The sequence below is a fragment of the Mustela nivalis genome, assembly GCF_964662115.1.
Source record: "Mustela nivalis genome assembly, chromosome: 4".
NCBI lineage: Eukaryota > Metazoa > Chordata > Mammalia > Carnivora > Mustelidae > Mustela > Mustela nivalis.
This window is the reverse complement of record NC_139023.1, coordinates 7,424,570-7,450,725: the sequence shown is the minus strand read 5'-3', so window position 1 is coordinate 7,450,725 and position 26,156 is coordinate 7,424,570. Positions and strand designations below refer to the sequence as shown.

The 26,156-nt window shown below is 41.4% G+C and overlaps 1 protein-coding gene across 1 annotated transcript in view; it reads right to left on the bottom strand.

Moving 5' to 3' along the window:
- Positions 1-2,357: 2,357 nt before the first annotated feature.
- Positions 2,358-26,156, bottom strand: part of LOC309863915 (uncharacterized protein) — a gene marked incomplete at its 5' end in the record, with an annotated part of 62,389 nt that continues 38,590 nt past the window's right edge. Inside the window, 3 exons of the mRNA XM_082729156.1 lie at positions 2,358-2,560; positions 3,045-3,072; positions 14,308-15,030. Coding sequence (XP_082585282.1) covers positions 3,051-3,072; positions 14,308-15,030 — 745 coding nt within the window. The 3' untranslated portion in view covers positions 2,358-2,560; positions 3,045-3,050. The remainder of the gene's footprint in view (positions 2,561-3,044; positions 3,073-14,307; positions 15,031-26,156) is intronic.

The window sequence follows — 26,156 nt, the reverse complement described above, 5'->3', positions numbered from 1 at the left end:
AGAGGGAAAAGCCGGCTCCCCTCTGAGCAAGGAGCCCAATGCAGGACTCAATCCCAGGCCCTGGGATCATAACCTGAGTTGAAGGTAGACGCTTAACCAACTGAGCCACCCAGGCGCCTCTATTTCATCCTTTCATAGGAATATTTATGAGGTGTTTTTGTGAGAGTCCTTTGGTCACCAAAAAATAGTCTATCCGTCAGGATTCTTTCTATTAGAGTTGATAGAAAACTCTATTAGAACTAGTTAAAGCAAAAAAAGGCATTTGTTGACTAATATCCTGAAAAATCCAGGTGTAGATCTGGCACTGGCCCTTTCCAGAGCCTCAAATGATGCTATGGGACTGCTCCCGGCACCATTGCGCAGTGTCTCCCTTTGATGACTTTACTCTCCGGCATGCTCTCGCCTTGCATGGACAAGATGGCTCCCGGCTGTGACAGGCTCACCTCACAGCTTGCCAGAAAGTCTTAGACTGAAGTTTAGGGGCTTACATTGACCTTGCTCAGGTCCTGTGCTCACCTGTGAACCAGTCACCATAACAAAAGAAATGCAAACCTCTCACTATCCAGCCTTCAACATCTGCTAAATCCTGGATGAGGGATTGTATCTGACACCATCTGAACCATGTAAAATAAAAGGAAGAAATGGATTCCCCAAGGAAAATTGGGATTGTGATACCAGATGGGAAAACTGATGCTGAGTAGGCAGAAATATCAGGCAATCACTACACTTGAATGCACTGGAGTTATGTTATTTGCTGCTCTCTGGTTCAGTATTAGCTACTACAGTCCAAAGAAGTGGGACTTAGATGGGACAGTATAGTATAGGGCCCATGGGCAATCTGCATAACCTTTTAGGATGGAAGTCCAGAAGACATTCAACAGCTACTGAAAGGAAAGCACTTATCAAATTCATAAGCTTCATTCATTTTGCCTAACCCTGAAATAATTTCTAAGTTAAGAAAAAAAATACATAAAACAAAAGGACAAAAGGATTTAGGATCAGACAACCTGGCATTGAGGCCCATCACTTGACATGATGTTGGGCATATCACTTTAACTTCACAAAGCCTCAGCTTCATCTTCTATAAAATGGGATGAATAGGGGTGCCTGGGTGACTCAGTTGGTTAAGCATCTGCCTTCAGCTCAGGTCATGATCCTGGGATTGAGCCCCACATTGGGCTCCCTGATGAGAGGGGAGCCTGCTTCTCCCTCTTCCTCTGCCACTCCCTCTGTCTGTGTTTTCTCTCTGTCCCTCTCTCTCTCAAATAAATAAAATCTTTAAAAATAAATAAAATATAAACAAAACATTTTTTAAATGGGATTAACAATAACTCCTACTTCTCACAGAATTAAATGTAACCATAAGTGTAAGGATCATTTCCTAAGGTGTTAAAACAAACCCTCCCAACCCCATGGCTGTTGCAATGAGACTTTGCTGCTCCTTGTCTCTGTTTACCCTTTCTTTGAATCTGGGCTAGCCCTGGCGGTTCCTTTGTCCATTAGAAGGAGGCAGAAGGGATGTATGATTCCCAAGGTTTAGCCTATAAGAAGGCTTGTAGTTTCTGTTTTTACACTTTTGGAAAATTCCCTCTTGAAAGCCAGCCACCATGCCATAAAGAAGCCACAGACAGACTCTGGAGAATTGAAGCCATCTGAATGCTGTAAGCCTAGGTGAGCTCTCGGCTGAGGAGAGCTGCACAAATGTCCCTAGCAGCACCACGTATGGAGCAGAAAACAGCCCAGCTGAGCCCAGTCAGCCCACAGAATCATGAGAAATAACAGGGCAGTCATAACAGAGCATTGGTGATGGAGACGATGTGTACCCAGAGTGTCCCAGTGGCCCTTGTAGCTTTTTTCTAGTGTTTTTCAAAAGGAATGTTATTTGCACGTTAGGCAGAACAACTCCTCATTTGTGGGACTGTCTCATGTTTTGCAGGACTTTCAGAACCATTATCCCTTACCAGTCATTGAGAATCAAACACCTCACCCTTCCAGACCCCAAGACCCCCCGCTATGAACCAAATCCAGAAGGAACACTTACCCCTGGGAGAGTGAGGACTTCAGAGGTCAGTTTCACTAATCATAAGGCAGGAACTGTATTCTCTCCGTGTATCCTGATCCTCATTATGACTTGAAACATCTTCCCTGGCATTTCATGCTGCCTTCAAAGAAATGGCCTGCATCAGGCCATACCAAAACTGAGTTTATAATGCCTGTAAAATTGTATGATACCATTTGATGTAAATAATGCATCCAGATGTGATAAATTTGCACAGTTGGGGCTTGAAGGGGCTCCAAAGAAAACGGTCATCTACGAAGTGCAGTTAATGTACTAATTATCAACATTCTTTCTCTAATTTATCCTGTTTATTAATACTTTGGGATCTCGAGAAAATGAGTTAACAATCATTATTCTTGGCTGCATCATCATCCCTGTCTTTCTCTTGATGGATCTTTGTAACAGAAACTCCTAATTTAACAGATTGACAACACAAGACAGGATATCATTGAGATGAAACTTCTCTAAGATTAATACCACTTTCTAGGAGACGAATGACTCCTAAGAAAAGAAAAAAAGAAAAGAAGCTATCATTAGCCATGAATATATGTTCTTTGTAAACACCAGAAAGGACCAAAACTTTATCTGTTAATTTCATCACAGTGAGATTCCAGAGTTAATATGCTCTTTTCTAGAGAGTTTCAAATTTCCAAGGCCAACTTCAAAGGCTTCAACTCCTTCAAGCACTGAAGCATCAGTATTCGTGTCTTACTAAGACATAAAATATTCCTTCTACCCCACCCTTCTATCCATATCAACTCCCCCTTTCATATTTCCATCAATTTATCATCTCATATTCCTACTATTGGTTGAAACAGGGATGGTAATTTCTTCGTGCACATCTCTTGTCAATTTAGCTCTGGACAAAAGCTGCTGGGATGCTGGGCTCCCACACATCACCCAAAGAAGATATGGGATACTGAGAATTTCGAATTAGGCTTCCCAAAATAACAAATTATATTCTAAGTCCTTGTATTTTACTTACTCAAGATTATACAAATTCCCCAGTGATCCTAGGGGAGTAGAAGAGAGAAATAATTAGATTATTAGGGAAAAAATAAGATATTATATAAAAATATAATGACATCTGTCTTTCTTATATGGCTATCTGAACATGGTACTACATGTACACATTATAGAAGTAAAAGCAGCAAAATGTAGGGGTTCTCAGCTTTGAAAACTAACTGCTCTATTAAGGAAAAACAGAAAGAGAGAGATAGAGAAACCTAAATACCCAATCTGCTAAAATTTAAGCCTAAAATATATTCCTTAGAAAAATACATATGTTAGGATTCAAATAGGTGAAAATATGCTACTTTTTACCCTGGTCTATTGTAGAAAAATCTGCTGCTTGGTAAATGAATAGTATGTTTATACTTAAAGTCTATTTTTAATAGTTAACATTTCCAAGTCCATATAACATTTATTTTAATAAGATTTGGTATTTTAAGAAAAGGGGGGGAACCAGTTTTCATTTTACAACCAGGTTTCATTATGTACTAATACCCTTTGGGAAATTCTAATGTGATTACACTTATTAAAAGTTAATACATATACAAATTTTCATTAATTGATCTTTTGTGTAAATTGAGATACACACTTCTGGCAAGGGTTATATTCATCTCCAACTCCCGAAATACTAATCCCTCAAAAGCCCTCCCCCTCCTCCTCCCTGCCTTAAATCCTTTATAAATCTTCAGTGACCTCTCCCAGAAGCTTCCTACATCAGAACCATAATTCTTTTTCCTAGTGTCAGCCAAAGAAATACCAAAGAACAGATATTTACTTAATTAGATAATGTGGTACCATCAGCTAATCCAGAGAATTGGACAATCTAATTTCAAAATAATTCAAAGGACCTGAACATCTGACAGCCCATATTATTTACCTATTGGGGCTTCAGATAAAGCGCTTACAGAAATTTTTTTCTTTTAATGAAAAATGAACTCTTCTGTCCACTGTGGAATATAAAGAACATCAGGGCAGTTGTGCCGCCTACATGGGCAAAATACAGATCTACTGACCAACCAAAAGGAAAAAAAGAGGTCAACTTAATTAATCACAGTCCCTAAATCTGCCATTTCCACAGCTATCAAGTGGTGGGGAGAGATTAAAGACCAAATCTATCTTTATCTTGACCCTGCCACACTGTCTCCTGATTTTTCTCTGAAATTTCTGAATTTTGTACATGATAAGTAAACAGGTTTTGTGGCTGAATCCTGGTGGAACTATTGTGTTGTTTTGTTTTGAGGGATGGGCTAATACTGTTTTTAGTTTTTACCAAGCTCATTTCGGTTCGTCTCACTCATGAAACATCCTATAATTTTAATTAAAATACAAAGAAAGTGGGAAAGGAGAGGCAATCAGAGAAGCTGAAAGAAATGAAGCCAATAGTTGGAAAGAAGCAGACTAAAGTGAAGTTTGTGCTGCAGAGATAAGACAACGAGAGAAGGAGGGAAAGGAAGACGAGATAAATCGGAAAGATCTAGAGGATGCAAGGATAACGAAGATCTGGGCCAACTCTCTTGCTGAAGGAAACTAAAATATCCGGGCAGAATATAAAAACCATGTTCTTTAAGGTATCAGGCTAAAAAGACAGTAATGGAATTACTGGGCCTACAAGATCTACAAGAAAACAGACGAAGATGTGAGTCTGGAATTTTGCCAAAAGCACGCTGGCCCGTCTAGAATAGGCAGCTGAGAGGCTGACATCTTCACAGCACTGAGGACAAAATGTGTGGTACCTCTGACAGGGAACTTATAAAGCTTCACAAAAAGACAGCAGGGTGACCTAAATAAATAGAGAGGGATGCCATTATTCATGGATTGCTAGACTGGATATCGCATGGATGCCCCAAGATACAAATCAACCTATGGAACAAAACAGAGTGACTAGACATGTGCTAAGTCATGGGTGGCACCTTACCGAGAAGGGATACTCACGGGAGTGGGGAAAGGGTGATTGAGACAATTGGACATCCACATGAGGAAAATGACACTTGACTTCCAACCTCACACTCCATCACTAACTGCACCCACTTCCCTACACACACACACACACACACACACATAAAAACTCTTGCATTTATGCATTTGGACACATGACATAAGAATAGTCATAGAAACACTGTGAACGAGTAAAACTTTAAAAAACAAAAAACACATGTACATAAAGAGTAGAATGAATAAATAGCAAGGAATGTTACATAATGAAATCCCATAGTGCCATGAAAATGAATGTTGCCACATGGATGTGATGTTTAAAAATGTTAAAAACTTTGTTACAGAAAAACTAAAAATATACTAAAAATATATCATTCAGCTATGCAAACATATACATGTCATAAAACTATAAATAAGAGTAAGGATCTGATAAATGCAAAATTCAGAAGAGTGGGTACCTCTACGGGTACCTCTTGAGGAAGGCACACAAGGCACTTAACTTGTGTTGTTTTTTTCTTAAATCAAGGTGCAGGTGATTGATGCTCATTGTATTCTAATTGTTATTTTGTATCTACTTAGACTTTAGTAGAAATGTAACACATACATGCATTGGCACAATACTGAAGGGCCAGTTAGAACTCAACATTCAGATAAGGTCCAAACCAAAGGTGAAACTTACCATCACAGAATGAAATTCTTTAGACAGAATAAATCTGAGTATTTTTCCAAAAAATAAACTGAATCACCGCTCTGATCTGATTACTTAAAATATTATTTCTCAAATATTAACATTCACATTATAGAGCTGGAATAATCAGCTCCATTGACTTACAGATCACACCCATGCATGGTCACGTACCATGCACTTACAAAATCCAATAGATTCTCAACCGAGGTTAGCAAAAGGGAAAGAATTTCTTGGACAAATCTAGTCAAAATAGGCTACTGCTGATAGAAATGCTACCCTTCACTCTAGTAACAACTGGATGAAAGTAAACTTTTGTCTCCCCTGCTCCTTCCGGACTTAAGATCTAGTCAATAGTGATTGTGCAATTTCACTAAAGCAACCTCACAAATAGCCTCTCTGTGCACTGCTGGAGGAAGATGCTTTCAGAACATTTTCAAAAGCAAAAGCAAGTTTTTGCCCTCACTTATTTTTTTTATTTTTAACATTATATAAGAACTTACTACTTTAATTTGCCCTTAAACCTTACATCTAGGGGCACCTGGGTGGCTCAGTCATTAAGCATTTGCCTTTAGCTCAGGTAATGATCCCAGAGTCCTGGAATCAAGCCCCATATGGGGCTCCCAGCTCGGCAGGAAGCCTGCTTCTCCCTCTCCCACTCCCCTTACTTGTGGGTTCCCTCTGTTGCTGTCTCTAAAAAAAAAAAAAAAAAAAAAAAAAAAAACTTTAAAAAAAATATTTTCTTTAGTCAGATTTACTGCTGTTGGCTGTTTTGAGATCCAGACATCTCTCAACAAGCTAGTGAACCAGAATCAGTCAGTTTAGGGATTCCAGAAATGATACTGGAGTAGGCATCTGATTTTAGATTTTCTAAAATCTGAGAACAAAGCCACAGCTTGAATTGCACATTTTCAGCCTTAGAGTGAGGTCAAAGATTAACTTTGGAGCCTCAATAATCTTTAATAAAATAATTGCAAGAAATAAAGGGACAAAGTTTAAACTAAATGGATTAATTTATCTGTTCAACAAATTCTCATTGAGTACTATTGTATGCCACACCTTATGTCCGGCAGTGAGTATAAAGTAATGAGCCAAACAGACCAAAGTTACTCTCCTTGTAGTATTTACATTTTAGTTTAGAGGGCTGGGAAGAAACAAACAGTTAACAACAAATATTCAAACAAGTTTCAGGTGGTGATAAATGCCATACGGTAAAATAAAGCTAGAAAGAATCCTAAGTAGGAGGAATGGAGGAAGAGGCTATTTTTTAAAGCATGCTTAGAAGAGTCCTCATAGATATGGAAACACGTGGACAGAGAACTAATTAAAAACATACCTTCAAAAGCAGTATTTTTTTAAAGATTTTATTTATTTATTTGACAGAGAGATCACAACTAGACAGAGAGGCAAACAGAGAGAGGGAGAAGCAGGCTCCCTGCCAAGCAGAGAGCCTGATGTGAGGCTCGATCCCAGGAGCCTGAGATCATGACCTGAGCTGAAGGCAGAGGCTTAAGCCACTGAACCACCCAAGGCACCCCAAAAGCAGTATTTTTTAAATGAATGGGCAAAGACCTACCAGGCTCATGAAAATATAGAATTTCACAAAATAGTATCAGACAAAAGCAGAATTCAAGATCTAAAAGAATTTTTGTAAAAGAATAAAAAATTAAAATTACATATAAGAGCAAAAAACTGCTAACTCAAAAACTTATTAAAAAGGAGAAATGTTTAATAAATTACAGTAAATGTATACAATTAAGTCCTGGGTAGCCATTAATAGGTAACACAGCTATCCATATCACATTATTGAATTTCAAAAGTAGATTACATATCTAAAATGAAAAAATAATTCACATATGAATTTTTTTTAATTCTGGAAGGCTATACAACAAACTTTTAACAATGGTACATCAGGGGAATTAAATTCTTGGGAGAGACCAAAAAGATCTTGGCTTCCACATATGCAAGTTTATATCATTTTAGAATTTTACAATGAACACTTATTATAATAAAATATCTGCTGCACAAGTGTTTTTAAATAATTCAAGGGAAAATAGAATAATTTCATACTGATGAAGAATATAACTCAAATTAGGAATATTATTTCCATAAACCTTCTTTATATAAAGAAAAAACATTTAATAAGGCAAGAAAAAGTGACGTCAGTATAACAGTAGTGGAAGGATTTCACTTATTATTCTAACCTTCGACAGATGACCTGATCGAAGATAACGAAAAGAAGAATCTGAATTCTGTCATTAGTAAGTCTAAGTTAGTAGCTAACTCTCAACAGAGAATAAAACTTACTATCCAACACCCATGAAAAACACAGACATTTGTCACATACTACACTGCAAAGAAAGTCTATAAATTCCAAAAAGCAGAAATTGTGTAAGTCACCTTCTCTGTTTCCAAAACGATAAACTGATAAAGATTAGAAATTGAAAGAAACAGAAGTTAAACACTTAGAAATTAAAGACCATTCTCCTAAGTAATTCTTGTCAAAGAGAAAAATTAACTCATATAATGTTTAATGCTAAATAACAATAATACCATTATATCCTAAAATCTATGAAAGCAGCCAAACCTGTTATCTTTTTTTTTTAAGATTTTGTTTGTCAGAGAGGGAGAGAGCGTGCGCACAAGCAGGCAGAGCGACAGGCAGAGGCAGAGAGAGAAGCAGGCTCCCTGCCAAGCAAGGAGCCCGATGCGGGGCTCGATCCCAGGACTCCAGGATCAGAACCTGAGCCAAAATCAGTGGCTTAACTGACTGAACCACCCAGGTGTCCTGCCAAACCTGTTATCTTAAAACAATTTATATTAATGAATTAGAAAAATAGTAGAATAGAAAAGAGCTACTTCTTTGAAAACACCAACAGTATAGAAAATAAAACTATATGGTCCAGTACTACGCAAGCTATTTCCAGATTTTAAACTACAGTTTTCTAATTTCCTTAAAAAATGACAAAGAACTTGTGGAAGAGTTCTGAAAATGAAATATTATATCTAGACAGTGTCCAAGTAAAAAATATTCCTAGCCCCCAATATCAATACTATTACCCATCCACCTAGTCATAAGGTAGGTAAAATCTATTATTAACTACTACATTAAAGTCCTTTCCTAAGAGTTTCAAGTATGAGCCCTAGTCCTGACTCAAATCCACTACTGACTTAGAAATGAAGAGTCCTAGCCACTGTTTCTAACCCTGTGAGGTAGATGCCTACTTTCGGGTGCCTAATGATACCACTTGTTTCCGAATGTTTTCATTTGTTAAAACTTAGTCCAGTCCAATAGAAAGCATCAATTTCATCTGTAATTTAAGGTTTTCTCTTTCCCCGAAGTATGTTGTACTGTGGCTGCAAGCACCTGAAATACAGAAGGGACATAGTCTGTTCTTTACACAACTTTCATCTGCCCTTTTAAACCCTCTCTGTCCTCCAGGGCTGAGGCAAGAAAGAAGCACCAGGGGGAAACCAGAGAATGTCTCTTTATCTGATTGGAAGAGGTTACTATTCTTCCCTGCAGTTACAACTCCTCCGACCCACCATGCCTTCAGAAAGCAAACATCCAAGTCTAACCAAGGCCTCCTCACTCCATCATGGTTCCCTGCTGTGGGAGATCAAGCTCGGCCTCAAAATCCATCACAAGCCCCTCTCCTTGGCTCCAAACACCAGCAACCCAGCCTATAGCCTCTGCTGCTGAGTTCTGGAAGGTCTAGCTTGCAACCTCTTGGGTAACTAAAAACTAGCAAATGGCTCAAGGAATCTAGGCAAGGTCTAGATGACCCATGGGTACCTCACTAGCCTGCAAAGCCCTACTGCTGCATCCATTCCCTCCCACCCTGCCACGTCTTCCTGTTTCTCTTCTCTACTCAGCTAAGAATACAGGCAGATTACCAATTCCACCACCTGAGCACATGTCCAAATAGGGAATGAAAAGATAGCCCCCTCCACTCACAGGTACCTACTAATCTTTAAGAAAGAGTATCTTATCACTTTCCCTACTCCTGAGCTTCTAGAAGATGGCAAGCCTCTTACTACAAATACAGAATACTCCAAAGGACCCAAATCTTAGATGACTCACCCCCTTGCCCAGTCCTCATCTTACAGAAGCTAAGACAGGACAATGAGGTGGTAGTTGGTAATTGAGCCAATTACGTCTTATCTTAAGACACCCTACTCAGAGGTGGCCCTTGTTCAAATGTTCTGCATTTTGTGCTTTGGCCAAATTTCTAAAGCAAGGGGGAAGTCCCATTCAATACCCTGTTACAAAGACATAATTTTTTTCTCCATAAGTCCTGCAGCATCTCCCTAAACAGAGTTCACTCTTTGATTCTCTCCCTAAATCCAAGGTTCACTGAACCTTAAGCAAAGAAATAGACCTAAGACCCAGTTTCCCTATTTCTCCAGAATTTTAAGTCTTACTAAACCTTGTCTATGGTCAACCTTCATAATCATTATATTCCTTACCTTATGGTAGTGTCCCTGAGAGTGAAGAGAAGGAAGCACTACAAGCTCTTGCTAAAATGGGTTCCTTAATCAGAAATGGTCCCATTTTCCTGTCCCATCCTATGGTTACAACTATGTTAGCCATGCCAGTTTCCATCTACTAAGGAATCTAAACTTCTTGGGATTAAGGGTTTAAAATAACTCAATGAGCACTTAGGGTCTGGGAAGGAAACAAGACCTTGCCAGGTGGTCTGCACACACCAAACCATACTCTCCAGTTCCCTGTCGGGGGCCTCACGTGTCCCTGGGGTTTTCTTATCAGTGAAGTCCTGTCCCACTTTGTCCCCATCACTTCAGTCCTTCTACCTGCAAGTCACCCCCCGGGGGAAAAGCACCTCATGGAATGGTATACTGAGGAAAGCCAAAGATCCAGGCCACTCAAAAGAAATGTTCACAGAAGGATGCTGACTGCCTCTTACAAAAGAAAAAAATGACCCCTGATCAGAGTTAAACCAAAGCCCCAGAGAGCCTGTTGCTTAGAGAATCAGCTGCTGGAAAAGAATGGCAGCTTGGCAATATCCACCGTGATTCTACCTCAAGAATCTGAAATGCTTTACTTGTAGCTGGGTCACCTTCATTGCAAAGGTCCAGCTCGGGTTCACTATTATTTAATTTCTTTTATGGCTTTCTCCCTAGCCTCACAAAAGAAAATCATGTGTGATTACAGGGTGAATGCTGGTGCAGGGCTTAGGAAAATAACAGGTTGTTTGATTACTATTATCTATTCTTCTCAGGACATAAGGGTACAGCAAATACTGGCAGTTAAAGATTTCTGGTAAGTGAGCATACTTTTCTTTTACTTTTTTGTAAGCCTCCTCTACAGATAAGTTAGCAAAGGGAGAGAAGTTGGAGAAATTTTTAAAAGAATCTTTGGGAGCTGATATTCATTATATAATGTTAATGTTTACCTACTCCAAAAGATACCAAATGCCGTAATTTATAACACTGATTTCCAAATGCTCTGCTTGGCTGAATGGTGGCCCCCAAAAGATATGTCCACATCCTAACATGCAGATTTTTAAAAATATGACATTATTTGGAAAAGGGGTCTTTGCTGGTATAATTAGGTTAAGGATCTTCAGATGAGATCATCCCATTTATCCAGGTGGGCCCTAAATCCAATGACAAGTGTTCTTATAAGAGAGAGAAAAGGGGAATACACATACATGAAAAGACAAAGAAAGAAGGCAATGTAAAGATGAAAGCAGAGATGACAGTGATGTGGTAACAACCCAGGAATACCTGAAGCCACCAGAATTTGGGAAAGGCACAGAAAGATTCTCCCAGAGAACCTCTAAAGTGAGCACAACATGCTTCAGACCTCTGGACTCTAGAACTGTGAGAAAATAAATTTCTGCTGTCTCAAGCGGAGGTTGTGTCTGTGACAATTTGTTATATCAGCCAAAGGAAACTAATACACCCAGTAAGACATCCACATTGTGTTTGGCTATGGGAGAATGCTAGAGTCTACTTAAGAAACTTGACTAAAACAGTGGAACAAAAATCCTGAACATAAACACACAAGAAGAGAAGGAAGACGGCTTCATTTTCCCTCTACTGTCAGTCCCACTGTTGAGTGCCAAGGGGTAACTTTCCAGCTAGAAAGAGTCCCCTTTACCAGGAAAGAGTAGGGTAAGCCATTAGCCTCTCCAGCATTTGAGGGGACTACACAAAGGTCTCACTTTGGTTTCATCCCAACCAGAAGGTCAAAGCTGAGATAAATAGAGAAGATTAGGAACAAGGCAGGGGGAAAAACAGAGACAACCAAGAGCAGCCACACAGTGGGAATGACCACAGTTCACAGTGACCTGCTTTGACAACAGCATAGTTCACCAACTTTTGCTCCACAGGTATTCGTGTTTGATGGTGCCAACAGCTGTCTGAACCCTTCCACCTCACTACCCCCCATTTGCCCCCACCATGTCCAGGACTCTCTGTCTACATGAGTACAAGACCCCAGCCTAGACCCCTGCAGCTGACTCTTACTGCCGTGTGCACACTTAGACCTAGCTCCTCTAGCCATCCACCTGCACATCCCTGGACCAATCCCAACACCAACGGTCCACAGTTTGCGTGTCCAGAGGGAGACTGCACCCACAGCATACCAACAGCCAGGGCCCCATGGGCTATCAGTGAGCCCGCAGTTGACCTTGGCCCTTGCTGCCTGCCTTAGCCCCACCAAAACATGTCTGTCTGCATCTGGCCTTTGCCACTATATAGGCACCTACAGGTGGCCCCTGCAACTGTGTGTGTGCACAGCACTGGCTCCAGCCATCACCATTGCCTGACCTAGTCCCTTGCTGCTGAACCTGGAGATGCTGCTGAAGTCCCCAGCAGCCCCTGCAGCCACTGCAGCACAGTCGCCATCCCCAAAATGGCTACCAAGGACCACACATGTCTTTACGTGTGGATCCCAGTGGCCTGAGCCAAAGAGATAATGCACTCCTCCAGATCCGATGCCGTCACATGACCCTCACTTGACACTCTGCACCAGTAGACCCAGTCCATTGGGTCCACCAGTCATATGTCCCCACCCACAGACAAAAGTCTACCCTTACAAAAGTTAGTTCCTAAGGTCTAAAGAGGTGACTGCTTCTTCAAATGTACACTTACACAAAGCTACAGGGATCATGATGAATCAAGGAAATATGACTCCAGCAAAGGAACACAGTGACACTCCACTAACTGGCCCCAAAGAAATGGAGATCTAGAAATTACCCAACAAAAAATTCAAAATAATTTTTCCAAAGATGCTAAGAGAGCTACATGAGAACACAGGTAGAGGTCCCTGGATGACTCAGTTAGTGAAGCGTCTGCCTTCAGCTGGGGTTGTGATCCTGAGGTCCTGGGATCGAGTCCTCTGTCCAGGCTCCCTGCTCAGTGGGAAGTCTCTTTCTCCCTCTTCCTCTGCTCTTTCCCCCCACACTTGTGCGCTCTCTCTTTCTCTCTCTCTCTCTCCTACTCTGTCTCAAATAAATAAATAAAATCTTTTTTTAAAAAAAGAGAGAACATAGGTAAACAATTTTAAAATTTCAAGTAAATACTACAAGAGCAAAATGAGTCATTCCACAGAGACCGTACACACAACAAAGTATCTGAAAAAGAAATAAACAATAAAACAATCCCATTCACAATAGCACCAAAAAGAATAAAATACTTATGAGTACATTTAACCAAGGAGGTGAAAGATCCGTACACTGAAAACCACATTTTAATGAAAGAGACTAAGGAAGATACAAACAAATGGGCAGATAACCCATGCTCATGAATTAGAAGAATTAATATTGCTAAAATATCCATAGCACCCAAAGCCATCTATAGAGTCAAGGCAATTGTTATGAAAATTCCATTTTTCACAGAAATAGAAAAAAAAAAAAAAAAACAATCCTCAAGTCTGTAGGGAACCACAAAAAAAAACCCAAACAGCCAAAGAAATCTCGAGTAAGAAGAACGAAGTTGGGAAATTCCTGACTCAGACTATACCGCAAAGCTACAGCCGTCAGAACAGTATGGCACTGACGTAGACTATACCGCAAAGCTACAGCCGTCAGAACAGTATGGCACTGACGTAGAAACTCGCGAGACCAGCGGAACAGAACCGAGAGCAGGAATCAGGCCTTGCGCGCATGGTCAAGGCAGCCCAGAACACGCGACCGGAAAGGTCCGTCTTCGACAGACGGTGCTGGCCAAACTGGAAGACCGCGTACGGACGACTGAAATCGGACCGTAGTTTGCACTGCTCCCAGAACCAAGACTTCAACATAAAACTCAAACCGGGAAACTTCCGGAAGCACACACAGGGTCTTGACCCCGGTCTTGGCAACAGTTCTGTGGCCATGACACCGACGCACGAGCGACAGAGGAGAAACGTTACTAGAAGAACTAGATCAAGCTAAAAAGCTTCCGCACAGAAAAAGAAACCATCAACGAAGGGAAGAGACAACCTACGAAATGGGAGAAAACATGTGCGAATTATATAGCAGATACGGGTTAATCTCTATTAATATCTATTATCTATTAATAGTTAATATGTAGGAACCCTGGGAGCCTGGGGGACAGAAGGCCCCGTGAAAAAACAGCCCTTGCTTCAACAATGCAGAGGTGGAGAGACCGTTTCTCTGAAGGAAAGAACATGGCGCTTTCTGAGGAGGAAAAGGGCGGCAACCCGGCGGCGTCCTCACTCCTCAACACGCCGGCCGACTTCACGGACAAGCCAAGGAGAGCAGCAGGAGGCGCGAAGCCTACAGCTCGCGCATGCGCGCCTTCGCGGACAGCGACGGGGCCCGCCTCCAGCACATTCTCGCGAGATCCTCTTCCTGCGCCTCGCGTGGACTGCGGTGGCGGGCGGCGTCCTGGACGCCTGCGTCCTCGTGTTCTGTGTCGCACGACCGTGAGTGAGCGTCGCCAGCCCCCGGTGTGGCGTCCTTGCTTTGCGGGCTGCGACCGCTGGACGTCAGGGGCCGGTCCGTGTGGACACCCGCGGGCTCTGCGGCGTCCGCCGCACGGAGACCCCGGCGCTGCCTGAGCAGGCTCCGAGCTCACGGGCCGCGTCCCCGCAGAGCTGCAGCGAGGCTGCGACGTCGGGCTGCCCCGGGCGCGCGGCCGAGGACTGTGGACGCGGGGAAAGGCCTCGCGCAGGACCGCATCTGCGGAGGTCCCAGGGCTGCGCCGAGGGGCCGGGCTTTCTCGGGCACGCTCCCCCTCCGGAGCCGCCTCTTCCGGTGCGGAAGCGCCCGGGCCTCTCCACGGAGGGAGGGGACCCGTGCCCGTGACTGGGTCAGCCCCGCACGCCTGCTCGCCACACGCCCAGACCAGCCGCGTAGCCTCCGCAGGCCTGCGTCCCAGCCGCGTTCAACACGCTGCTTTAGCCTCTAAAGGGACCCCGACGCCCGCATACCTGCCTCTTTCCTCTTACTCCTGCCGTGTGGACGGTTGTTCGCGTGTTCGGGCCCACCAGGTGGCACCTGGAGACAGTGTGTCTGAAATAATCAGACAGTACAGGTGAGCGAGAGTCGCCTGGCCTTGGCCATCCTGCTTGTCCTCTGGCTGTGTCCCTTGGCCACCCTGGGGCCTTCCCCTGTGCCCCCACCTGCGGCCTGCGGCCTTTGGGGGCTGTGGTTTGCCCATCTAAGTAGGGTTGCCTCGTTTTTCCTGTTCCGAGACGTTTCTTTCACTTGGGAGTCTGGAGCTTATCCTTGGAGTAATTGCTGCCGCCGCCGCCAGAGGATACAAACCAGTAAAAAGAAGAAGAGAAGGGGGTCGTAGATCAGGAATCGGTAGTAATTTAAGAACAGATACCATAGAAGAAGCACCACCGCTTAAATTGAATAACTTTAAATAAATTGAAAAACTTAGACACAAGTGTGACTGACTTGCTAGTTTCCTACCCAATATCCATTCTCCTTTTCTTATTACCAGAATTTTGATTGATTTAACAAAACTCTATACCTCTCAACCATGTCAGAAGAAACACATCTGGCCAGGGAGATAGAAGTCTGCTGGGTGCTTCTGGACATGTTTTGCTTTCCTGTTCGTAACAGAGCTGTCCAGTTGTCTCCTGATACTCATTCTCTCTTCTTTATCCTTGTTAGGATCCCTGATTTTAGCCCAGTCTATGGCTGCCTAAGGGGGAAGGGGAGACTCCCTAGCAGCTAAGTGTGGTCACATAACTAAGTTCTGGCCAGGAATGTAAGTTTATGTCCTCCTCATTCTTCCATCTTCTGCCAGCTGGAGTAAAGAAATGATGGCTAGATCTTGAGCAACCATATAGGATCACATTGAAAGAACCACGTATTTTAGACAGCAGAACAGAAAGAGCTTGGGTTTCTGACATTATGTGGAATATCAGCTCTGAACCACCTACATCCAGATTTCATCAATATAAGAGATAGATAAGCTTCATCTTTAAGTCACAATTTTAGACTTAAATGCATTTGTTATACTGATATGGACACCAACCCTTCCTCTTCATTCTGTCTTTCCTTTTCTGGCTTGTAACATATACCCAATGGTTAGAGGTGCAGTAGTCATCTTACATCTAGGAGTATGAAGTCACATGCCCAAAAGGTTAGGATAAAAAGATAGAAGAAAAATATATATAAATTAGTTTTTTAAAACAGGGGGAAGGAGCCTAGTCCCTGGATGACAACTCTAGATGTTCATTTCTGGACTTTTCAATTCATGGGGAAAATTGACTCATTACTTGTTTAAGTTATAGTTTGTTGTGATTTCTGTTCCTTGAAATTGAATACAGTCCTATTTAGTACATCTCAAAGAAAATAAGGCTGATAAAGAAAAAAAAAATTTGGTGTATCCATAAAATAAGAACAGGCTATTAACTAAAATGAACCAATTATAGATTGGTGCATAGAGTGGTGTTAAAAACAAACTGAGTGGACATAGCTCCAGATTAATGAGCTATGAGAGCAAGTTGAGAAATTCTTCCAGATAGCAGAAGATAATGATATCTGAAACGACAAAACAAATGGAGAGCACGGACACAGTTACAATAGTTTCGTAGGGCTATAGTAACAAAGTACCACAAACTGGGTGGCTTAAACAACAGAAATTTCTCAGTTCTGGAAGCTAGAAGTCCAGGAGCAAAGTGTTGGCAAAGATTGTTCATTCTGAAGGTTGTGGGGAAGAATCTACTCTATGCCTCTCTCCTAGCTTCTGTTGGTTTACTCACAACCTTTGGCATTTTTTGGCTTACAGATGCATCACCCCAATCTCTACCTTCATGTTCACGTGGCTTTGTCCCTGTGTGTTTGTCTGTGTCCAAATTTCCACTTTTTATTAAAACACTAGTCATGGGGCACCTGGGTGGCTCAGTTGGTTAAGCAATGGCCTTTGGCTCAGGTCATGATCCCAGAATACTAGGATCGAGTCCCTCATCGGGCTCCTAGCTCCACGGGGAGTCTACTTCTCCTCTCATGTCCTCTTTCACTGTCTCTCAAATAAATAAATAAAATCTTTTAAAAAGATAAAATAAAATAAACACTAGTCATATTGCTTACAGATAAGAGAATTAAAGAAAAAAAATTTTTTTAAATAATGATAGAAAAATATCCTGAGCTGATGAATAACATGAGTCTGTATGTAGAAAGAATCCATTGAGTACTGGGCAAGATGAACGAAAAAAGACCTACTCCTATTCAAATTATGATAAAATTTGTCAGGAATAAAGACAAATTTTTTTAAGTATCTAAAATAAAAATGTTATACTTCAAAACAACAAAAATTAGATACACATCTGACTTCATATCGATCTGACTGCAGGCAAGAAGATACTGGAGAAATGTGCTCAAAGTTTTAAGGGAAAGTTATTTTTGAACTAAGAAAAGCTATAATTGAAGGGAGAGGGCAAATTAGAAATGGTATCAGTTAGCAGGTGAGTAACCGTTGATCCAACTGCAGCTGCAGGAGCGGGGCCTGATTAGTTCCACCCAGTCAGAAAAATCCTGTTCTCTTGCTAGGGCTTGGCTCAGAAATGAGTAGCGACATATTCCCGCTGAGACACGAGAGAAATTTGTTAGGCCTCTGGAGAAGTCCTTCCTCATTCTCTTTGGACTGGATCTCTTTTTCCCACCAGAGGAAACATGGAAAAATACCATCCATTGCTACTGCAGTTATCCCAGCCACAAAATGAACAAAATTTAAGATGAAACTAACACCCACAGTGCGCTTCATAACTGGGATCCTGCAGAAGAATTAGGGCCTACTGAAAATGACTTGGTGACTATTTTTCTCAGTTCTCCCCAGGATGATTTAGAACTAGGTAACATGCTGGATGCATAAAGGATAAACTAATTTATTACATTCAGTGGGCACCTTATGTTATTAGAGTTTAATTTCTAGAATGGGGGTTAACACAATATGATCCACAGGCCAAATCAGCTCACTACCTGTTTTATTGAGACCCAGGCTTATTTGTTTACATATTATCTGTGGCTACTTTTACACTACAAAAGCAGAGCTCAGTAGCTGTGAAAGAGATAGCCCAAAAAAGTCATAAAATACTTATTATCTGGCCTTTTACCGGCAGTGTTAGCTGACTCCATTCTGAAGAAACTTCATTGAGGACTGTCAAAAGACTTGACTTTGTCCATCTTGACCTTTGCCCCACTATCAGCAAGCCTCCAGGAGATCAGGCTGATGAGTTTTACTGAGATATTACTTCTGTCCGTCACTTCCTTCATTTAAAACCTTATCACAGAGTTGTTATGAGGATTGAGACAGTAAATGTAAAGCATTTAGCATGCTGCCAGGCACATAGTAAGTGCTCAGTAAATGTTGGCTGTTACTCCAAGCCTGATACCAACTACTATTTACTATCTGCAGGTAGACAGTTTAGTCTGGATTCAGTAAGATGATTCTTTCTGATATTGGCCAGATTTGATCTTGCAACTCCAAATAACTATACATCAAATTTAGACAACTCTGCTTCTCCAGGTTTCCTGGTCCAGGATTTGCCACTTAAATGTCTTACAGTGGCCAGTTGTCACCAGGGCATTCAATGTCCCCCAACTAAGCCATGTGGCATTTAGTCTTTTATTCCCCAGTGAGCTAGCCTGGCTCTTCACATGGTGGTAAGAGGGTTCTAGAGACTCTAAAGTGAGGAAGGCTTCTTAAAGCCTCAGCCCGGAACTGAAACAGCACCACTTGCACTATATTTTATTGGTCAGACATATCACAAAACCAGTTCATATTCAAAGGTTGGGGAAATAAACTTCAGTTCCTGATAGGAGGACCTGCAGATTCACTTGGCAAAGGGGCATGCACACAGGGAAGAATTGGAGTCGTTTATTTAAACAATCTACAACATTAAGTTAATATATCTTAACCTACATTCAAATAGCAAACAAATGTTTAAGTACTTGATAAATGCCAATACTGTATGAAATGGCTTTGCTTTTCTCTTTCCTTTTGAAATTCAAAACTTTATTTAACAGAAGCCTTTTAGAAAGAAAAGAATAAATTCTTTTGCTCTTAGTAATTGTGTGTTTGTGGGAGGACATCTGAATCCAAGTTATAATAAACCATCAAATTCAACTCATTGATCCTCAGTCCTTTTCAACCATAGCAAAATGTGGAGCTTATTCTTGAATTTTAATTCTTCTTTAAATCAAACTCCAAAATTAAATTCTAATTTTTTTAAATGCATAATGTGAAAGGTAATTTGATCTCCTCTGAGTTTTAACTTGTCATGAACATCTTTACAGCATACTAACCCAAACGCTGCAACATGTCAATCACCTCATCTTCAAAAATAAAAGAGTAATTTGGGGCACCTGGTTGGCTCAGTGGGTTAAGCCTCTGCATTCGCTCAGGTCATGATCTCAGGGTCCTGGGACCGAGCCCCGCATCGGGCTCTCTGCTCAGCAGGGAGCCTGCTTCCCCCTCTCTCTCTGCCTGCCTCTCTGCCTACTTGTGATCTTTCTCTCTGTCAAATAAATAAATAAAATCTTTAAAAAATTTTAAAAAAAATAAAAAATAAAAGAGTAATTTGACTTTTTTCCTCCACTTGAAAATAGAAACAATAAATAATGATAAGAAAGAAGAATCTAACAATGTTCTGGGGCTTCCCAGCCTTCCTTTCTCCAAATGTATAAATCATCAAGTATTTCATGATCAAGCTTACTAGAATAAATCACTTACACATCTACCCTTGACTATCTAGATTCATTAGTGCGCTTAAGCAAATTAATATGTCTTCATGGTCCAGGGCCTAATAAAGTGTTATAGTTGGTCCTATTACTTTACATAGTAAATAGTGACTTGCCAATACTTTTTCTATTGAGAGGATTTGTTTGGGACACCTGGTTGGCTCAGTGGGTAAAGCCTCAGCTTTCAGCTCAGGTCACGGATCTCAGGGTCCTGGGATCAAGCCCCACATCGGGCTCTCTGCTCAGCGAGGAGCCTGCTTCTCCCTCTCTCTCTCTCTCTGCCTGCCTCTCTGCCTACTTATGATCTCTGTCTGTCAAATAAATAAATAAAATCTTTAAAAAAAGAAAAAGTGGGTATTAGGGCACGGATTGCATGGAGCACTGGGTGTGGTGCAAAAATAATGAATACTGTTATGCTGAAAATTTTTAAAAAAATACAACTTATCTAAAAAAAAAAAGTTTTGTTTACTGTCTTCCACGTCCAATTTCAAGCAGGGTATATATTCACCCGCTTTCTAACACTTGCCTCCATACCACGGGGGCTAGCAGAAGAAGATCTTTTGAAATGCAACAGGAAAAAGAGAAAGGACATATTGGCTATTAGCATAATATAATAAGATGTAATAGCAAACATTTAATAGTCACTTAGGATGTTTGAGGCACTCTTCTAAGTAGTTTACACACATAAATTTATTAATCCTCATAATTCTATTAATATCGGTGCATTATTTTCCTCATTTTATAGATGAAACAATAGGCCACAGAGCTAAGTGGTAGAGCAAGGGTTTGGACCCAGGCAATCTGGTTCTAGAACCCATTGATTTAATTGCTACATTTTACTGTCTCTCCATAAAACACCCATGTTGAGATTATGAAAAACCTGGCGATAGTGTAGATGCTTGATATTGAGCTTGAACCAATGAGTAGCATTTCCAGCCATCCTTTTTTTTTTTAATTTTTTCAATTTATTTATTTTCAGAAAAACAGTATCCATTATTTTTTCACCACACCCAGTGCTCCATGCAATCCGTGCCCTCTATAATACCCACCACCTGGTACCCCAACCTCCCACCCCCCTGCCACTTCAAACCCCTCAGATTGTTTTTCAGAGTCCATAGTCGCTCATGATTCACCTCCCCTTCCAATTTACCCCAACTCCCTTCTCCTCTCTAACACCCCTTTTCCTCCATGCTATTTGTTATGCTCCACAAATAAGTGAAACCGTATGATAATTGACTCTCTCTGCTTGACTTATTTCACTCAGCATCATCTCTTCCAGTCCCGTCCATGTTGATACAAAAGTTGGGTATTCATCCTTTCTGATGGAGGCATAATACTCCATAGTGTATATGGACCACATCTTCCTTATCCATTCATCCGTTGAAGGACATCTTGGTTCTTTCCATAGTTTGGCGACCGTGGCCATTGCTGCTATAAACATTGGAGTACAGATGGCCCTTCTTTTCACGACATCTGTATCCTTGGAGTAAATTCCCAGGAGTGCAATGTCCAGCCATCCTTTCTTATTCCAGTTTCATTCATTCATCCTGGGGAAAACCAAATGCAGCTCAATGACTAATACCCATAGTAAGAAAAAAAAAAATTTGTGGGGATTAGGAATTGGAGCTGGGGTTATGGGAGAAGGGCTTTGGAGAAATAAGGTAGATCAAGGTGAAGAGGGTGAACCCACAAGACAATGCTCCTGGACTGGATGGGAAGAGAGTGATAGCCTTAAAGGTCACACAGTGTCTAATAGAGTGGCACCATACACATCAGGATGGGGTGAAAGCTTAATAAAGTACATGTGCCACCCACAGTTTCTTTTCCTAAGGGGTATCTTAACATGGATAGCCACTGACTTTAGCCTCAGGTAAAAATCTGCCTGCATATCACCTGGATCAAAGACTTACGCCTCAGTAATTCTATCACCATGCCCTTCCAAGATTAAGAGCAATATGAGGAATATTATATCTTAAGCTAGAAAACTTGTTCCTAGTTTTCCACCTTCTTTCTTCTCTAGTCCTCTCTCCCCTTTTCTATTTGTGTTGACATGCAAACATATGGTTTCCTCCAAATGAAATGTATTTGTTAATTTATTTGATGGCCTTAACAAAATTGGTCTAAAATAAGGCACCAGTACTCCAGTACTCTATAAATAGTCACCAATAAAAGGTCCAGGACTTTTCCAATAATTTACAGTGATGTTGTACACAATGATGACATGTTCAAAGAAGCAAGCCAGTTATAAACACAATGAAGATAAATCGAAGAGGGATGAGAGAAAGCAGGACACTGCAATACAGAGCCCTATTGCCCTGGGCCAAGACTATGGCCTCTAACAGAGAAATGCTCTTCGTAGGAAGAACAGCTCTCAACATTCTACTAACTAGAGGCAATGGATGACCCACTGAGTCATACATTCATACATTCAGTGGTATGTGGGGCCCAGGCAGAGGCAGGTCCAAAAGGTGGAGTAATTCATATGAAAAGGAAACTCAGACGCTCTTTGGTATCAGACTGATGTTTCTTCTTTCCTCCAGATGTACAGTTTCACAAGGAGTTCTTTAGGAACAAACATCGGAGGAAGGAAATACTAAGACCTGGTTCACAGATAAGTCTGCATGATATATTGGTGCTGACTGGAAATGTCCTACTGCCAGGACGATGCTACACAGGGATATTCCAGAAAACACAAGTGAAGGGAAATTGTACCAGTGGGTAAATTTCCAAGCAGTATACTTGGTTGGAAATTTGGCCTTAGATATGGATATAAAGAGTCACTTGAATATTAACAAATGGTTTGGCTAATTGTTCAGGTCCCGGAAGGCAACAGGTCTGAAATATCAGTTACAATGAGGTCTGTGAAAAGGTCTATGGATGGGCCCCTGGAGTGGACTCAGAATGTGGATGCTTGTGTCTTATGTGAATGTTCACTAGAAATCATCTATCTCAGAGAAGGAGCTCAAAGACCAGATGGACAAGATGATGCAACCTGTGGATGTCAGCCAGTCTCTGCTCCGCAGTCAACCTCTGAAGAATACCTCAATAGTTCCATGAGCTGAGTGGCTTTGGTGGCAGGGATAGAAGCTCTGCATGGGCCAAACAACACAGACTCCCTCCCACCAAAGCTAATCTAGCTACTGCCATTGTTGAGTGCTTAACCATCAGATGCACAGACCAATGCTGAGCACTCAGTCAGTATGGCACCATTCATCAATTAACACCTTATACCTTAAAGAGACAGTAATTCATCCTTATCAGAATTAATATCTACTCCAGATCACCCTCCCTGGCTCTGTTGTCTCTGCCAGCTCCAGTATCTGGGGTTTATAGGATGCCTAATCCATCAACATGGTATACTATCTCACACTATACTATCTCAAAAAAAGGAAGCCATTTTAAGGCAAAAGAGGTGTGACAAGGGGCACCTGGGTGGCTCAGTGGGTTAAAGCCTCTGCCTTCAGCTCAGGTCATGATCCCAGGGTCCTGGGATCGAGCCCCACATCGGGCTCTCTGCTCAGCGGGGAGCCTGCTTCCTCCTCTCTCTGCCTGCCTCTCCACCTACTTGTCATCTCTGTCTGTCAAATAAATAAATAAAATCATAAAAAAAAAAGGTGTGACAAGGGACCCATGGCCACAGGATTCACTGGTTCTACTCCATACCTCATTACCAGAAGAAGACCTGAAAGAGTATTGGCAGAGCCTACTGACAACTTAGCTAAAAAGCCTGTTTGGGATACATGTTGGGTCATTCTCCAAGATTAAATATATGCACAGAATCAAAGGCTAGTATATGGTCCTGTGTCTCCACGGCTAGACTACATGGATCTAGGAGCCAAGGTGTAGAAGCAGAACGAGTTAGGACTAGTTATTCTAATCTGTACCTTTCCTAGCATAATTCATATTTCCTGTCCTGAGAAGGTAGGCTATGCCAAGTTAGAGTTCCTATTTTTCATTTGGGGTGGAAAGTTGGGGAAGATGGAAAACATTTCCACCAAGTGACGCAGTGAAGATCCCACTGATTTAGAAAGCTGTGACTGTTACCACCTGGCCACTTTGGGCTCCTTATGCCCATGAACCAGCAGGCAAAGAAAAAGTCACTTCCTACTGAGAAAATCAACACTGATTATCATGAGGAATTTGGGTGGCCACTACACAATAAGGCAGAAAACATTATAGAATCCAGAAGATTCTGTGGGTTCGCTATTAACACTGACATTGCTTTTATAACTGTTCATGGACAGTTACAGTAAACACTACAGACAACAAAGACAAAGCAACTAAGCACTCAGACCACTTAGGAAGACCCAGAACTCCTACCAGACCAGCAACCAAGATGAGCCAATATACTTATCCGGAGAAAAGAAAATCTAAAATGGGTCATTAAAGAGGCTGATGGTGAATATCAGTTATGTTCATGGGATCAGCTGTAGCAGTAGGGACTGCAGCTGAATTCACTAACCCACTTAAGGGGTTTTAGCCAATTGCAAGTAATGTAGATGCTATGATGAACTGATTTTGTACCTCCCCTCTCAAGAACAAAATGAGGGCATCTTGGTCTTATAAAACTGAAGGCCCACTACCATAGCCTGAGAGCCAGATCTCAGAGGAAGGTCTGAGCAGTGTATCAGATACGGGTTATATCTCTCTCCGGATCTGTTCAGCTTAGTTCTTCATCCTGGGCCCGCAACCACTTCACAGTCTGGCTCTGTGACTTGTCTTGCCCTCCTTCTTTTTTTTTTTTTTTTTAATTTAATTTTTTATTTTTTATAAACTTCTTACTGGCCTGCCCCACCACTCCTGGGGAAGGCCAGACTCTGGAAGAAGCCACAACAGCTCAGATACCCAGACCTAACATAACCAGATCCACAGAAGCTCTAGTTTCTCCAGCAGCTGTCCTTCCAAGCCAGGTAACAAGCCCAAAACCGCAGGGAGTTAATATCCCATGGAATAAACATTAAATGGCAAGAGACAAAAAATGGGAAAGAGCTGTCAGAAAAATTCTTCTCCCTTCCCTTCTCTGAGGTGTTATGGCCCTTTGTGGGTTGGCTGGAAGTATACCATGTAAGCAAGCACCTGATTGTGTTTTCTCATGAAGCCACGGCTGCTTTGCCTCCTGCCATGCCTCACATCCCATTTTCCATTTTAATATCCTTCAATAAAGGATTAGCACATAAACTTTGCCTAAGTTTCTATTTCCTAGGAAATATAGGCCAAAAAAAGATAGTATTAGACTCACTTAGAGAACTGTTTCAAAAGACAAGTATGCCACCAGAAATACCACTTTGATAAATTGTGAGCTTCAAGTTTGTAAGGATGAGAAAAGTAGAATATCATTGCATTAAACTTTGAAATATTTGATCTAAGTTTGATCCTCTGTTGTTTACTGTGTGATCTTGAGCAACTCACTGAACCTCTCTGAGCCTCACTTCCCCATCTGAATCAACAAAGGATCAGCATGCTACACATGAGCTATCAAGGAAGACTGCTTGGAGTGCCTATAAAACTTCAGGCAATTAACATAACATCTCCTAAGCCTCAGTCTCTTCATGCATAAAGGGAAGATAGTAATGCTGCCTGCCTCACTGGTGTGTTTTAAGGATTAAACGAGATCATCATTCGTGAAAAGCACTTGTAAAGTCTTTTATCTATTATTCCCACCTCTGAAAAAGGGTACAAACTCCCTCCCTTAAAAGGTTGTTGTGAAAATTAGCCACCTTCTTCAGGCAGCTGTTGAAGTTGACTGGGTTAGGTCTGTGCACCTCAGCTATGGTAAAGCATAGCATAAATGTAAAATAATTTCTTTTTCTGGGAAAAAAAAGTATTGTGTTATAATTTTTTCCAGTTTTACTGAGAAATAATTGACATGCATCTCTGTATACGTTTAAGACCTACAACATGATGGTCTGATTTCCATATATTGTGAAATGATGGTGATAGGTTCAGCAAAGATTCATCCTAAAAAGACACAAGAAAAGGAAAAAAAGGGAAATATATTCCCCTTGTGATAAGAACTCTCAAGATTTTCTCTCTTAACCACTTTCCTGTATTTTATGTAGCAGTGTGAGCTGCAGCCACCACACTGTCCATTACGTCCCAGTACTTTTTTATCTTCTAACTAAAACTCTGTGGTTCTTGAAAACCTACTTCCGGTTCTTTCTTCCCCCAGCTCCTGAATCTGGTAAGCACATATCTGAACTTGTTTTCTATAATTTTAGTTGTGTGGGATCTTTTTTTTAAGATTCCATGTATAAGTGAGATCTTTCTCTGTCTGACTTATTTCACTTAGCTTAAC